Genomic DNA, 14,292 nt, shown 5'->3' on the forward strand with positions numbered 1-14,292 from the left:
CTCTTACCCACCGCGTCGCTGCGCTCCTCTCATCTCGTCCCGCCTCTGCCAGTCGCCAGCCCGCGTCGGCCCGCCGAGCGCGCCGGCATGTCGCACTTCGTCTCGCACAAGGGCGCCGACTTTGAGTCGCTGAACCACCAGCTACTCCAGCGCGGCGCGCACAACGACGGCGACGACGATGACGACCACGCCGGCGAGTCGGGCTCGCGCGACGGCGCCCTGTCGCCCGCCTCGCACGACCCGCACGGCACGCGCAGCCCGAGCAGCGCCGACTCGGACGGCGCCAGCCAGACACCCACGTCGTCGGCCTTCATCTCGCACGCCGGCTCGGCCTCGCGCGGCAGCCAGGCGGAGCGCTCGCCGCAGAGCGCCGGTGAGGCGGGCATGAGCGCCGCCCTGGCAGCGCGCCGGCGGCCCGACCTCAGCGCGCCCTCCACGCCCACGCGCGCCTCGTCTGCCGACGGCGCAGGCAGCCGCCGCTCGTCGCAGTACATGCGCAAGAACAGCCCGAGCCCCGTCAAGGAGTACGGCTCAGCCTCGGGCAGCTCGGCCTTGCTGCAGCCGCCGCCGCTCAGCACACGCGCATCGAGCAGCTCGGCGACGTCCTCGCGCTCCGTCTCGGGTGCCGAGTCGAGCGACAAGCGCCGCTCGCGCAACGGCCGCGACCGCAAGCTGTCTGACCCAGACCCGCCGTCTGCCGACATGTCGGGCAGCGCGCATGCCTCGAGCGAAGAGGACGGCGGCAGCTCGGGAGGCGGCGGTCGGCGGACGCGTCTGCGCCATCGCATCAGCTCGGCGGTCAAGGGCGTGTCCTTCTCAGACAAGAATCGCGGGCCGGGCGAGGAGTCGGAGGACTCGTCCAGGGAGCGGGCCTCGTCTAGGCACGGAGATGACGGGCGGCAGACCGACTTCGATGCGCTCGGGCGGCAGCTGCTGGGCAGCGGCGCGGACGGCCAGCCGGCTCCGCAGGCGCACCACCACCACCACCATCACCACCATCACCCGCGCAGCTCGGGCATGGTCGGAGGTGCCGAGGCACCACGCAAGCTGGGCACGTGGGACGGCGTCTTCATGCCCGTCAGCCTGAATGTGAGTCAGCTCGATCCTCGGCGTGCTACTGGCGCTGACTTGTGCTCTGCAGATCCTGGGCATCATTCTGTTCCTCCGCTTTGGCTTCATTCTGGGCCAGGCGGGACTGCTCGGCGCCCTCCTGCTCCTGCTGCTCTCATATGGCGTCGACGCACTCACCGCCATGTCCGTCTCGGCGATCAGCACCAACGGGCAGGTGCGTGGCGGCGGCGCCTACTACCTCATCTCGCGCTCCCTCGGGCCCGAGTTCGGCGGCTCGATCGGCCTCGTCTTCTTCCTCGGCCAGGCACTCAACGCCGCCATGAACGTGCTCGGCTTCGTCGAGTCGCTCACCGATGCGTTCGGCGATTCGCGCGGCGCCTCTGGCTTCCTGCCCGAGGGCCCGTGGTGGAACTTCGGCTACGGCAGCCTGGTGCTCGTGGTGAGCACGCTTGTGTGCCTGACGGGCTCTGCACTCTTCGCGCGCGCCACGCTCGTCCTCGCCGTCGTGCTGGCGGTATCGATCGTGAGCATCCCAGTCTCGAGCATTATCGTCAAGCCCTTCATCGACGAGGAGCGCGGCGCGTACTACACGGGCTGGGCCCTCAGTACGCTGCGCGACAACCTGATGCCGCACTTCACTAGCGGCGCCGCCGGCAGCAGCACGGGCGGCAGCAAAGAGTCCTGGCAGACGGTGTTTGGCGTCCTGTTTCCGGCCGTGACGGGCATCCTCGCAGGCGCCAGCATGAGCGGCGACCTGCGCAAACCGAGCAAGAGCATTCCCAAGGGCACAAACTGGTCGCTGGTGTTCACCTTCGTCGTCTACGTGCTCTGCTTCGTCGTCTTCGCCGGCACGATCCAGCGCGAGTCGTGAGTCTTGCGTGTGCGTGCTGCTGTGTCGTTCGCGCCGCTGACGGTCGCTGCAGCTTCTACCTCGACGTGGGCATCGTCTCGGACGTGGCGGCAAGCCCGCAGATCATCACGTTCGGCGCGCTGGCGTCGACGGCCTTCTCGGCGCTCATGGGTGTGATGGCGTGTGGCAAGGTGCTGCAAGCTATTGCACGCGACAACCTCCTGCCGGCGCTGGACTTCTTCGCGCAGGGCACGGAGCACAGCGACACGCCGACGTGTGAGTGGCGAAGCAGATCTGACGAGGGACGACGCGCTGACTCTGTCGCTGCGCAGACGCCGTGGTGGCCACATACCTGCTCTGCCAGGCCGTGCTCTTCGTCGATTCGGTAAACACGATCGCCCAGCTCGTGACGATGACCTGTGCGTGCATTCTGCTGCATGGCGCAGCTCTTGCTCACGTTCACCTTCACAGCGCTGCTCACCTTCGGCACGCTGAGCTTCGCCACGCTGGCTCTCAAGGCCGGCGGCGCTCCCTCGTTCCGCCCGTCGTTCCGCTACTGGAACATCTGGACGGCCGGCGGCGGCACGATTGCCTCGTTTGGCGCCATGTTCTTCACGGACCCTCTCGCAGCAAGCGCATGTATCGTCTTTGCCATCTTTCTCTTCACGGCCATCCACGTCTTCTGCCCGCCGAAGCCGTGGGGCGACGTGACGCGCAACCTCAACTACCACATCGTGCGCAAGTACCTGTTGCGCCTCGACGAGCGCAAGGGCCACGTCAAGTACTGGCGCCCGCAGATCCTGCTGCTGGTCAACAATGCGCGCACCGACTGGAACCTCATCATCTTCTGCAACTCCCTCAAGAAGGGCGCGCTGTACGTGCTCGGCCACGTGCTCAAGGGCGAGTTCTCCGAGTGCCTCGGCGAGCTGCGCAAGCAGCAGATTGCGTGGCTTAAGCTCGTCGACATCTCCGGCATCAAGTCGTTTGTCGACGTCATCATCGCGCGCGACGAGCGCGAGGGGGCACGCAACCTCATCCTCTCGTGTGGTCTCGGCGGCATGCGTCCCAACGTTGTCGTGATGGGCTTCCCGGCAGAGATGCGCCACACCACGATGGCCGCGCGCGCTCGCAAGATTTCCGAGACGCCCAGCCATCGCAGCGACGGCAGCGATATCACCGTCAAGGGCGATGATCGGCGCGGCGCCGCGGCACACCGAGTCGTCGATGTGCGGACGCTGCCGACTGACTCGGCGCGCCGCGAGACACCTATCCTTGCGACGACCTACGTCGGTGAGTGCTCAAGAGGCGCAGCGCCTGTGTCCTTCGCTCACACCAGCTCCAGGCATCATGGAAGACACGCTCGCGCTCAACAAGGCCTTAGCCATCGCATACGGCTTCGAGTCGCTCAGCCTCCTCGCGCCGCCGGCCAGCAGCGATAAGAGCGAGCGCTACATCGACCTCTGGCCCATCCAGATTCAGAGCCCGGACCAGGATCCAAGCCACGCGTGGGACACATACACGATGGTCCTGCAGCTCGGCACGATTCTGAGCATGACGGGCACGTGGAAGGCGCACAAGCTGCGTGTGTCGGTGTTTGTCGAGCTCGAGAGTGATGTCGAAGATGAGCGGTGAGCCGAGCGTGTGACGTCGCTGCGACGCCCTGCTGACGCTAGGCCCTACTTCCAGCAACCGTGTGCGCTCGCTGCTCGACAATCTCCGCGTGCCGGCTACGCTTCGCGTCTTCCATCTTGCGTCCGGCGCGGTGACCAGCTACCAGTCCATCGTCTGGGGCAAGGGCGCCACCTCGCCGACCGTCGAGATGGCCCTCGGCGGCGACCCCTGGTGGGAAGCCCTGAAGCAGCTCCGGCGCGAGGACGAGCGGCGCGCCAAGGCGGCGGCGAAGCGTCAGTCGCAGCCCTCGGCGCAAGCTGTGCCCGGCACACCTAAGAGCGCAGCAGAAGGCGCGCGCAAGCAAAGCAAGCGCGAGCAGAAGATGCTGGGCGTCAGCCTGCCGGCTGAGCATCTGGCGTTCTTCAAGCGCAACATGCGCATTGGTCTTGCTCATCCGCGCGCAAAGCTGCGCCGCGAGGGCATCGATAGCGAGGCGGAAGAGTCCGACTACAGCTCGAGCGACAGCGACAGCTCGGGCCTCAGCGACGAGCTTGCCCGGCTGGGCTTCGAGGACGACGACTGGATCGGCGGCACGTCGCCCGGCGCGGCTCTGCGTCGCACGCAGACGTTCTCATCGTCGCCGAGCAGCGGGCGCGGTGCCAGCGGACGCTCGCGCAGACCGGCGCGTCGCTACTCTGCCGGCGCCGGCCTGCCTGACGAACCGAGCAAGCGTCCGTTGCTTGGTTCCCGCCAGTCGAGCGTGGACGACACCTACGGCTCGCTCAGCGCAACGCCGCGCGCAAGCGCATTCATGAGCCCCAAAGGGCCGGGAACCAGCAGCGCCTCCGGCGTCGCGTTCCCATCGGGCGCAGGCACCCAGACGCAGCGCTCCACCATCGCAGAGGAGGAGCCGAACGCCGAGACGGACAACGACGGCACTCTGCGCGCCTCGGCTCGCATGCGTGCCCAGGCGTCGCTGCTCGCCAGCCAGCGCAGCGAAGACGGCGCTAGCAGTGCGGCCAGCAGCATCGTGAGCGACTCGGAGGACGAGGGGGCCAGCAGCGACGCACAGCCGTCCGCATCGCGACACGGACGTTCACTCTCCGAGGAGCTGCTGGCACGCCCTCCGCGGCTGCAGCGGCGCCGCTCGGCCAAGCGCATGCTCAAGGCCGCTCGTCCGGCCTCTGATGCACCTCTCGTCTCGTTCAACTCGCTGCCGAACAAGGCGCAGTACCTCATTTTGAAGTGAGCCGCGGTTTCGTATCCAGACCCACATCCGCTGACAGCTGCTGCCCTGCAGCGAGCTCATCCGCATCAACTCGTCCCCTTCGACCTCCGTCGTGCTCACTGCACTGCCGGCGCCGGAGCCTGGCACTTCGCTCGACCACGTCAGCGCGCTGCGCTACATTCAGCAGCTCGAGAGCCTCTTCGCCGACGGCCCGCCAATGCTCGGTGTCCACGCCAAGCAGCTGACCGTGAGTTCCACCCATGCTGCAGCGCATCTGCCGCCTTGCTGACTCGCCTGCGCAGATGACCTCGGCTCTCTGACCACCCTCACGCGCGACGCTGCACAAGCGTTGCTGCACTCCGATCACTCACTTGTCACCTGCACGCACATTTCGCTAATATTCCAGACATACATTCGATGCGCTCTCGAATCCGGACAGAACAAGCAGAGACAAGGTACGGGAGCAGAGCCCAGCTGCTGCAACGGGAACGGGGGGCGTGAGAGATGGCGCGCGTTTGGACGCGGGCGGTCAGGCAGGTCACTTCGTCTTTTTGGCCTTGTCGTGCGACTGCCTCTCGGCAGCCAGACGGCTGATGTCCACGACTTCGCACTCGACGAGCGTGCGAGCGGTGCCGGGGCCCAGCTGCGCCTTGGGCGAGTTGACGAGGCCGAGACCGAGGTACAGGCGGGCTTCGTAGGGCGCCGGTGGGCGAGTCGAGGGCACGCCGTGCTCGTCACGCGACCAAGTGCGTACCTCGAGGCCGCTGGAGCGGGCTGCATCGACGAGCGACGTGAGGTCGTCGGCAGCTGCTCGGAGGCGTCCATAGCCTGGTAGCTGAGGGTCAGCGAGGGTCGTTGTGCGAGAGCCGGACCAGCTCACCTTTCGCGACGAAGGTGCTGCCGTCCGATGCCCGCATCGTCAGACCAGCCCAGAAGAAAAGCTTGGTGAGCTGCAGCTGCAGCGTCGAGATGAGAGCGCCTGGTGGAAGCGGTCAGGGATCGGCTTCGTAGCGTCGTGTCGACAGCACTCACCAAGTTTCTGCGCGCGTGCGTGGGCAGACATGTTGCCCGAGTCGCGCTTGCTTCGGAGGCACAGCTCTTCGCTGAAGAAGGTGACGACCAGATGCGCGAGCAGTGGCTGGTGAAGATGAGGTCAGACAGCGTGCCGGCACCGACACCAAGGCAGACTCACATCCAGCGGCAGCTCGCGCAGGCGCTCCTCGGCCTTGACGGCGCGTAGAACAGCCGAGCGCTCGAGGTGAACCGGCAGACGTGCTGAGCGGGCCTGCTCAAGATACGGCGGCGTGCCGTCGGGGTGCTTGCGCATCAGCGCAATCTCGGCCATCGCCGAGCAGGCCGCGCGAATGGTATCGTTGACGCGGTGCAGACGCTCGACGAGGTCCTGCGCCGTGGCCTCGGCCGTTGCCTTGCGGTCTTCCGGCGAGGCGGCACGTGTGGCGCCGGAGGGCGTAGCAGGTGTCGACGTGCGACTGAGCGATTCCGTGGGGCTGCGAGTCTCGATGGACCGTCGGCCACGCTCGAGACGCCGACGCTCTTCCTGCCGCTCGCTGCGCAGCTTGCTGATGCGCTCCATCAGGCTTTCACCCGTCGAGCTGCTCGTCAGATGGTCCTTGACGTTCTGCGGCCACGAGGGCAGCGAGAGTGCCATCGGCTGCATAGCTTGCGTCGGCGGACTCGGCATCGCTGTCTCCTGACTTGTGCTGATGCTCTCTGGCTCGCTGGCAAGCGACGGCGGTAGCGCCAGCGGCGAAGGTGCCATCGGCGACGTTGCTGCAGCGCTGTCGCTCTTCTCGGGCACCGGGCTTGGCTTCTCGTCTTCCGGTGGCGACAGCTTCGCAAGCGCCACCGGTGGAGAAGCGTGAAGCAGCGCACCCGTGCGGGCCGTTAGCGCCGAGTCCTTCGAGTCGAGCTTCGTAGACGGCCTGATGGCTCGCTTGCGCTGCCACGGCGGAGGCGCAAGACCTCCCACAACTGGGAAGTGCTCGGCATTGCGCATCTGCTTGGCGCGCGTCTCGCGGTCCCACTCGAGCGAGTCGACGAGCGTCGCGTCTTCGTCGTCTTGGTCCATGGCGATGGCGTCGAGTATAAGACAGCCCGAGCCGTAGTACGACATACCGGGCTCGTCCAGCAGGCCCGGCGGCACCTCGCCAAATGTGCCGTCGCGCCAGCTCTCGACGGCGGGGCCGACGCGGCGGGTGATGGCAGAGCCAAACGCCTCGCCGAGGCGGCGCTCCTCAGCGCGATAGAGCGTTGCAGGCCGAGCATCAGGTGCATCGTTGTAGTCGTACTCGCTCATCATGTACGACGTGGCGTACTCGAGCACTGGCTCGGCGCCGTCAGACGACGCGAACGAGTCCGGACTGGCAGGCCAGTACGCGGCCGGCAAGCCGGAGACGGGCTCGGGCGAGCTCGCCTGCCAGCTGGTGCTCGTGCGACTCTTGGGTAGCTCGATCTCTGGTGCAAGCTGCGCCGCCGGCGGGGCGACGGGCGAGCTGGTACCCGTGAGCGTGTGGCTGCGCTGCGGACGCGAGCGCGTCTGCTCGATGTGCGACACGCCTGGACTGGACACCGAGCTGCTCGGTGCCGGCACAATGCCCTCGCGCGTGGCTGGACGACGGTCGTTGGGACGTCTGCGCATGAAGGAGGACAGAGCATCGCGCGAGGTGTTGCTCGAGACACTCGTCTCGCTCAGGTTCGAGGTCGAGTCGGCGCGCTGCGTGGGATCGGCCGACAGGCGGTCGTCGGAGGGTCGCTTGCTGGGCGAGCGCGGGTGGTGGTACGCTAGGCCGCTCTTGAGCTTCGTGGCGAACGTCTGCATCTTGCTTGACTTGCTGAAGGAGCGCTTGAGCGTGCGTTCGAAGAAGGATGAGGGCTTCCGCTCGAGACAGACGGAAGCGTCGTCGTTGAAGGCTACGCCCGAGTCGTCAGAGTCGCGTGAAGGCAGCGGTGGTCGCGGAGAGGGAGGCGAGGCCCGGAGGAGCAGCGATGGCGACGAGCGACTGAAGCGCAAGGCCGTCATGGGGTGCAGGGCACGGCCGAGTAGGCTGCGAGCGGTGACAGGGGCCGGCGAGGGTCCGAGCGTCGTCGCAAATGACGTCGCAGGATGGGCGCGCGTGCGCTGGGACCACGGCGGCGCGAGCGGGCCGGCGTCTCGGTGACGTCTGGCGGGCCCTGAGAGCTGCGTGCAGCGCCGAAGCGTGAGATCTGCGGGCGCGCGAGGCGGTGCGAGCAGTAGAAGGAAGATGAGATGAGTGCGCCGACGGCCGGGCCTTGTTTCAGGGGCATCCTCGTGCAGGACCCTCGCCGAGCAGCTCTTATACGCAACGCTTCCGCAGCCCGCTGTCGATGTGTGCTCGATGGTCTGGCACAGCAGCGATAGAGACGAGACGCAGATGTAGGCTGGCAGCAGGGCGATATGCTCCGGTCCAATCGCGCTCATACTGCCCCGCTCGGGTGCGACGAGAATTGCGGAGACACGGAGGCTCGAGCGGCAGCAAGCGCTGTTGAGCATGCTCGCCGAGCGGCACGGGCGCAGTGGAGCATGTCTCGATTCGGCATCGTGACATGCGCCCGTCGCTGTCGCACTCTGTTCCACACCGCGCAGGACAGAGGAAGGGCATCGCGACGCCCGTGCGTGCCATGCGGGCGCGCGCTTGGGCCTCTCGCGCGCGCCCGTCGTCCTTTCGCACGCCCATCCAAGCCCGCGCGCTCTCCGCTCCCGCACTGCTATGCCGCGAACGCATTGCCGAGAGATCGTACGGCAGATCCAAGCGCAATGCAAGCAGCCGTACGGCAGCCGGCTCTCATGCGTCCCGCGTCCCCCCCCTGCGCGACTGCGTTGTCGCCGCCCATGCCATGTCGAGCGCGCATCGCAGCGGGGTGACGAACATGGATCTCAGCGATGTGCGTCCGCACGTCCGCGCCCCTGTGAAGCGCCACGCATAGGCCTCTCGGCTGCAGCTCCATCTCTGCACCCTGAGCAGCTAGACTTACGGAACGCCTCTAGGGCGTCCGACGCGGTGCCCGCTGCGCTTGCGGCATACTCATCCCGGCGCCGCGATCAGAGCGCCGGCAGCGCACAGATGTGCGCCAGCCCACCACGCAGATGTCTGTTGAGAGCATACATACCTCGGCCCTTTCCCTCAGGCATCCCACACAAGACTGCCGGCCTCGTGATCCCGCCAGGGTCCAGCCCTCACGCATAAGACGAGATTTGACCCCTTCTTGCATTATGGTACAGAGAGAATGACGTGCGCGATGAGCCCGGGGAACGTGAGAGCGGTCGATGAGTGAAAGGAGCGTGTTGGACAGCGAGGCTGCTGAGGACGGAAGCCGCAGTGCGCGTGGCAACTGCAGCTCGACGATGCATGCCAAAAATTGGCACGCGGCGACGGAGAGTGCGTGCGCCGCAGACGAGGTACCCGAAATGGTGCGATGGGGCGAGGCAGAAAGAGGACTGATGATCGAGGCGGCGACGGCGCAGAGACTCGGCGCAGTGATGCATGCTAGCCGAGAGCTGCCAAGGCGCGAGGAGAGACATTGCTGGCAGCACCAGCGGCGGCGCTGCTGTCGAACTCCCGAGGCCGCTAGACGCTCGCCGCTTCTGGCTCGGGCTGCAGCGGCGTCTCCTGCTCCACCTCCATCTTCTTGGCCGCGCCGGGGCCGCGCTGGCGGTTGTCAACGCCGACGCCGGCGGCGCGCTCGGCGGCCTCGACGGTGTGCGGCTCCTCGAGGGCGCGCTTGGCGGCACGCTTGTGCAGCTTGCTCGCCTGGTGCGTGGCGCGGTCCTTCTCGGAAGGGAAGTGCCGGTCGCAGGGGATGCAATAGAAGAGACCGAGACCCGGCGCATCAATGTCGAGCGCAGCGGGCGCCAGCAGCGCGTCCGACTTGGCCGGGTTGCTCAGGTTGGCGTGCACCTGGTCCGCATCGAGGTGGCGGGCGCGCGTGCGGGCGCCGCGCGAGACGTCTGGTGGGCGAAGGGTCAGTGCGTCGAAGGCGAGGTGCCAGGTCGGGCAGCAGACGCACCTCGGCGGGCGTGGTGCGTGCGCTTGTGGCGGATGCGGCCCATGGCGACGGCGGACGGGCGGGCGAGGGGCGCGGCGAGGGGACGCGGCGTGCGCAGGCGGCGAGCAGGTGCGCAGCTGGGTCTGCGTGGCGGCGAGCAGGTGTGAGGCGCAGCGTGTGGAGCAGCCGCCGAGGACAGGTGAGGGCGATGGACGAAGTCGGGAGGTCGCCTGCCTGGCCCCGCAAGGTCGAGGCGGGTGCAGCTGCATCTGCAAGCCCCTCCCGCCCAAAAATTACGGGCAGCGTGGGAACAGTTGAGTCCGGCGCTGTTCGGCCGCGAGGCCCGACGCTGAGACGCGGCCCGCGTCACGTGCAGCATGCGTCGAGGTGCAGCGACTGTCGACGCGCGCAGACGCAGAAGTGCCGCAGCGAGAGTCGCACACGCAAGGCGGCGGCGGCAGCGGGCAGCACGACGGCCGCAGCCCGCCAGCGCCGCCGCTGCCCGCTGCTGCCTCTGCCACCACCACCCACCACCACCTCACCCGCCTCAAGACACTTCACAATGGTGCGCATCGGCCGCCGCGATGCCTCGATCAGCGCCGTAGATGGGAGAGACGGACGTGCCGCTGCGGCTCCGCCGCCACGCTGGCATGAGGCGGCACAGCGAGGCGTTAGCGAGCAGAACGGCTGTCGGAGCAGGCACATGCGCCCGGAGCCGTCGCAGCAGGCGATACTGCCTCGCCGCAGTCTTGCTGCTGCGTCACCCTCGCTGCTCGCGACGGCGCCTAATACACTGGGCAGTGCCGAGGGTGCAGCAGCGTTCGCGGCAGGGCCACTGCATTGCTGTTGCGGGCCCTGCAGTGCTCGGCCTGCTCCAGCAATGCGAGAGCGCCACACATGGAGGGCCGCTCGGGCGAGAGGCGCGGAATCACTTCATCTGGTACAGCGTACAGCATGACTGACGCCGTATCCCTTCCTCAGGTCCGGCTGTACACCAAGGGGCGCATCATGGGCCACAAGCGCGGAAAGTCGGTCTCCACGCCGCACACCACGCTCGTGAAGCTGGAGGGCGTGACGGACCAGAAGGAGGCGCAGTTCTACCTCGGCAAGGTGAGTGCGGTGGAGACGCGAGACATGGCAAGCAGGGCAGGACGAGCGAGGCGGGGTCGGGCGCAAAGCGGTAGCGTTGAGCGCTGAGAGGCAGATATGACTGAGGTGCGAGGCCGCCGACGATGGTGTCTGCGTGACGGCTGTCGTCCGTGCTGGTGGAGCACAGCACACGCTTGGGCGGAGGACAGGCTCGCCACAGCAGGAGCTGACAGTTGTCTCACAGCGCATCGCCTTCGTGTACCGCGCACAGAAGGAGGTCCGCGGCTCCAAGGTCCGCGTCATCTGGGGCCGCGTCACGCGCCCGCACGGCAACTCGGGCGTTGTGCGCTCCAAGTTCCGCCACAACATCCCGCCGAAGGCCTTCGGCGCCAGCGTGCGCGTCATGCTCTACCCCAGCACGAGTGAGTGGCAGTGCCGGGCCCCGGCCGATGGGCGGTGGCTGATGTGGCTCTCCCTCTTGCAGTCTAAGTGCGGGCATTGCATGTCTCGTCTCCGCCCGCGTCTCCGATCCCTTGCTCCGCAGCCTCGTTCACTCTCCGTGGGCGTCACCAGACGCTCCTCACGTCATCCACTTCCCTCTTTGCCTGCGTCCTCCTGCCGGGAACCAGGAGGTCCGTAACGCACATCACCCCAAAATGTGCCGCCGCCTGCCGCGCCCACGCCGCGGTAGCCGGTGCGCATGACGCGCGTCGCCGCAGACTGCCAGGTGCAGAATTCGAGACGAGTCGGTCCAGCGATCGGCCGCTCTCGACCTGTCGCCTTCCCCTCTTCCCCTCGCACTCTCCTCTCCCCCACACTCATCCCAGGACGGACGTTCGCGCTGGCGTCCGTTCCTTGTACCACTTTTTGCGCTCGCACATGAAGCCAAGCTAAGCACACTGTCTGATCTCTCGAGTGATCTCCTGCCTCCTCGCTCCGTCTTCTCTCTCTCCCTTCCCTCCACACCCAACCGTCGATTATCTTGATCTGTCGCTGCACCATCCACAGCCAGGCCATAAACTACGACGGGAGAACGACACGGCACCGAGTCTCCCTCATGGGAACGAGGTGGCCTCGGCAGCTCCTCTGCGCAGAGCACGCAGGCCCGCTCTCTCATGAGTAGTCTACCTGCAGGCACGCCGCAGAGGGCTGCCGCACATGCCTTCGCGGCACTGGGCTCAGGAGTGGAAGGCACGATGAATGGCATGTGATCTACAGTCTCGCCTCCTCGCCCCGGCGGATGAGCGAGTGTGCGCCAATGTCGGCGAGGCTGCGGTGGCCCGACAGGCCGGCGGTGAGCTCAAAGTCGGCGAGCAGGCCCTTGAGCACCTCGGCCACGCCCTCTTCGCCGCCGACGGCGAGGCCCCAGGCGTATGGCCGGCCGACGCCGACGGCGTGGGCGCCGAGCGCCAGCGCCTTGATCACGTCGGCGCCCGTGCGCACGCCGCTGTCGAAAATGACCGTCTCTGCGCGAGCATGGCGTCAGCGAGGCCATTGCACCGCTCACAAGCCAACGCACTGCCTTGCGAGCGAGCGTACTGCGCAATGGGCCGCAGGGCCTGCAGAGCGCCACAGGCGCCGCCAACCTGCCGCGCGCCGTGGTTGGACACCCAGATGCCATCCATGCCGGCCTCGACGGCGCGCTGGGCGTCGCTCAGCGCCTGGATGCCCTTGAGGATGATGGGTGCATCGCCCCACAGCTCGCGCAGCAGCGCTGAGACGGATGGTCAGCGTCGCGGCGCATGAGAGCGGAGCGCCATGAAGCTCACCGAGATCGGCCCAGGCGCGAGAGATGCCAGGCGTGAGCAGGCCGATGGCTGCGATCGAGGCAGCCTGAGTGTCGTCGGCGGATGCATCTTTCCGCAGCGGCGACTGAGGCAAGCATGCGTCAGCGTCATGCCCCGATCGTGCTGCTGATCGCTGCTCACCTTGCCCTCGCAGTACTGCACACAGCGATGCACGGAGTCAGCTCGCTTCGACCAAGGCGTTCCCACGAGGACCCACCTTCTCGACGAACACGGGGTCGCTGAAGCAGTTGGCTACGCCCTCGCCGTGCAGGAAGGGGTTGTACGCGGCGTCGAGGTCGCGCGGGCGCCAGCCGAGCGACCAGGTGTCGAGCGTCACGACGAGCACCTTGTAGCCGGCCTTCTTGGCGCGTGCCAGCAGACTGCGCGTGATCTGGCGCGGCGCAGTTCAGTCGAGTGCAAGTCTTCTTCTGGCGAGCAGAGCCGCGGCTCACATCGTCGTCGCTGGGCCAGTAGAGCTGGAACCAGGCCTCCTGCCCTTCGTCGCCCTCCTCGTCGTATCCGGCGCCCGTGATGACCTGCTCCATCGGCGTGCTCGTGGCGCTGGAGAGCGTAAAGGGAATGCCGAGCTCGCGCGCCGCCGAGGCCGTGGCGACGTCGCAGTCCTTGTGCAGCTGTGCCTGCACGCCGATGGGCGAGACGACGAGCGGCGTGGGGAAGCGCCGCCCGAAGAGCGTCACGCTCGAGTCGAACTGCGCCAGGTCGACGCCGGCGAGCATGCGTGGCACTGCCGCCGGGCGTGGATGAGCACATCGGCGGAGCATCGCGGCGCCAGCCGTCACTGCGGCCATGGCCTTGGCACTCACCGATCTGCCAGTCGCGCAGGGCGCTCTGGTTGCTCGCCTCCGTCTCCTCCGACCCGGCACTGCCGGCGACATACGCGTACGCCTTGGGCTCGAGAACCTCCTGTGCCTTGGCACGTAGCAGCTCGTACGTCGTGCTGGCCAGCGGCGTGGTGCCGCCGAGGCCGTTGACGTAGATCTCGCGCATCCAGCTCGACTGCAGTGGCGCGCAGTCAGCTGCTGTGCGGTGGCGAGAGACTGGCAAGCCTCACCTTGGGCACCGACATGATTGCGGCGGCGCAGCTTGCGGTGATGGGGTTGAGGATGAGCGGCAGGGCGCAAGTCGGGCCGGGCAGCCGGTTCCCCGCACCGCCGGGAATCGGGCATCATCGCCGCCCGCCAGCCACGCCCTGTGCCTGGCGGGCCGTGCCCCTCGACGTCGCCTCTGCCCCGCCTCCAAGGGACGTCGCTGCGTCGGGATTGCCTCCAGATTCTCATGGCAACTCTGAGCCGAGCCGAATGCGAGATGCTCTGCCCGTCTGCCAGGCGGCCGAGGCTTGAGAGCGTAGCACGTGCCGAGACGCGGCGCCGCTCACCAGCCCGCGCCGCGCTCCCACGCTCCTCCGCTGCGAGACACCGCCCGAGCAGCCGCCGGCCTGAGCCCTCGACAGGCCTCCAAGTGGGCAGGCAGACGTCCGCTTCTGCCTCATACTCCGTCCGGTGCGTGTAGTGTCGCAGCGCAGGCCATGGCGAGCGGTAGGCTCGCTCCTGCATGTACCGCAGGCACGTGAGGCGCTGCGGGGAGCATGTGCCTCTGCAGTTGCATGCTCT

The 14,292-nt window shown here is 67.5% G+C and overlaps 6 protein-coding genes across 6 annotated transcripts; 3 read left to right on the forward strand and 3 right to left on the reverse strand.

The window, feature by feature from the left end:
- Window positions 1-702: 702 nt before the first annotated feature.
- FA09DRAFT_319117 (hypothetical protein) lies at window positions 703-5,184 on the forward strand (the record flags this gene model as incomplete). The annotated part of the gene is made up of 10 exons (XM_025740925.1): window positions 703-845; window positions 882-1,089; window positions 1,142-1,938; window positions 1,995-2,197; window positions 2,254-2,340; window positions 2,393-3,211; window positions 3,264-3,549; window positions 3,608-4,777; window positions 4,833-5,007; window positions 5,063-5,184. The coding sequence occupies 10 exons, from the start codon at window positions 703-705 to the stop codon at window positions 5,078-5,080; spliced, it is 3,906 nt and encodes a 1,301-aa protein (XP_025597799.1). The 3' UTR covers window positions 5,081-5,184.
- Window positions 5,185-5,298: 114 nt separating this feature from the next.
- Window positions 5,299-7,800, reverse strand: FA09DRAFT_360854 (hypothetical protein; the record flags this gene model as incomplete). Its single annotated transcript, XM_025745281.1, has 4 exons — window positions 5,299-5,588; window positions 5,641-5,739; window positions 5,793-5,898; window positions 5,953-7,800. The coding sequence occupies 4 exons, from the start codon at window positions 7,798-7,800 to the stop codon at window positions 5,299-5,301; spliced, it is 2,343 nt and encodes a 780-aa protein (XP_025597800.1).
- A 310-nt stretch (window positions 7,801-8,110) lies between these two features.
- Window positions 8,111-8,971, forward strand: FA09DRAFT_37956 (hypothetical protein). The gene has a single exon (XM_025745625.1). The coding sequence runs from the start codon at window positions 8,197-8,199 to the stop codon at window positions 8,662-8,664; it is 468 nt and encodes a 155-aa protein (XP_025597801.1). The 5' UTR covers window positions 8,111-8,196; the 3' UTR covers window positions 8,665-8,971.
- A 474-nt stretch (window positions 8,972-9,445) lies between these two features.
- Window positions 9,446-9,849, reverse strand: FA09DRAFT_286466 (hypothetical protein; the record flags this gene model as incomplete). Its single annotated transcript, XM_025739904.1, has 2 exons — window positions 9,446-9,747; window positions 9,807-9,849. Coding segments are annotated over 2 exons (345 nt in total), but the record flags the coding sequence as incomplete, so codon positions are not given.
- A 498-nt stretch (window positions 9,850-10,347) lies between these two features.
- Window positions 10,348-11,893, forward strand: FA09DRAFT_339026 (hypothetical protein; the record flags this gene model as incomplete). The annotated part of the gene is made up of 4 exons (XM_025744168.1): window positions 10,348-10,386; window positions 10,767-10,895; window positions 11,119-11,296; window positions 11,883-11,893. 4 exons carry the CDS (start codon window positions 10,348-10,350, stop codon window positions 11,891-11,893), a joined length of 357 nt encoding a protein of 118 aa, XP_025597803.1.
- Window positions 11,894-12,086: 193 nt separating this feature from the next.
- FA09DRAFT_339027 (FMN-dependent alpha-hydroxy acid dehydrogenase) lies at window positions 12,087-13,748 on the reverse strand (the record flags this gene model as incomplete). The annotated part of the gene is made up of 8 exons (XM_025744169.1): window positions 12,087-12,340; window positions 12,394-12,588; window positions 12,644-12,746; window positions 12,803-12,817; window positions 12,879-13,052; window positions 13,114-13,406; window positions 13,486-13,678; window positions 13,734-13,748. The coding sequence occupies 8 exons, from the start codon at window positions 13,746-13,748 to the stop codon at window positions 12,087-12,089; spliced, it is 1,242 nt and encodes a 413-aa protein (XP_025597804.1).
- Between the last annotated feature and the right edge of the window lie 544 nt (window positions 13,749-14,292).

Source organism: Tilletiopsis washingtonensis (genome assembly GCF_003144115.1).
Source record: "Tilletiopsis washingtonensis strain MCA 4186 unplaced genomic scaffold FA09scaffold_12, whole genome shotgun sequence".
In the NCBI taxonomy this organism is placed as follows: domain Eukaryota; kingdom Fungi; phylum Basidiomycota; class Exobasidiomycetes; order Entylomatales; genus Tilletiopsis; species Tilletiopsis washingtonensis.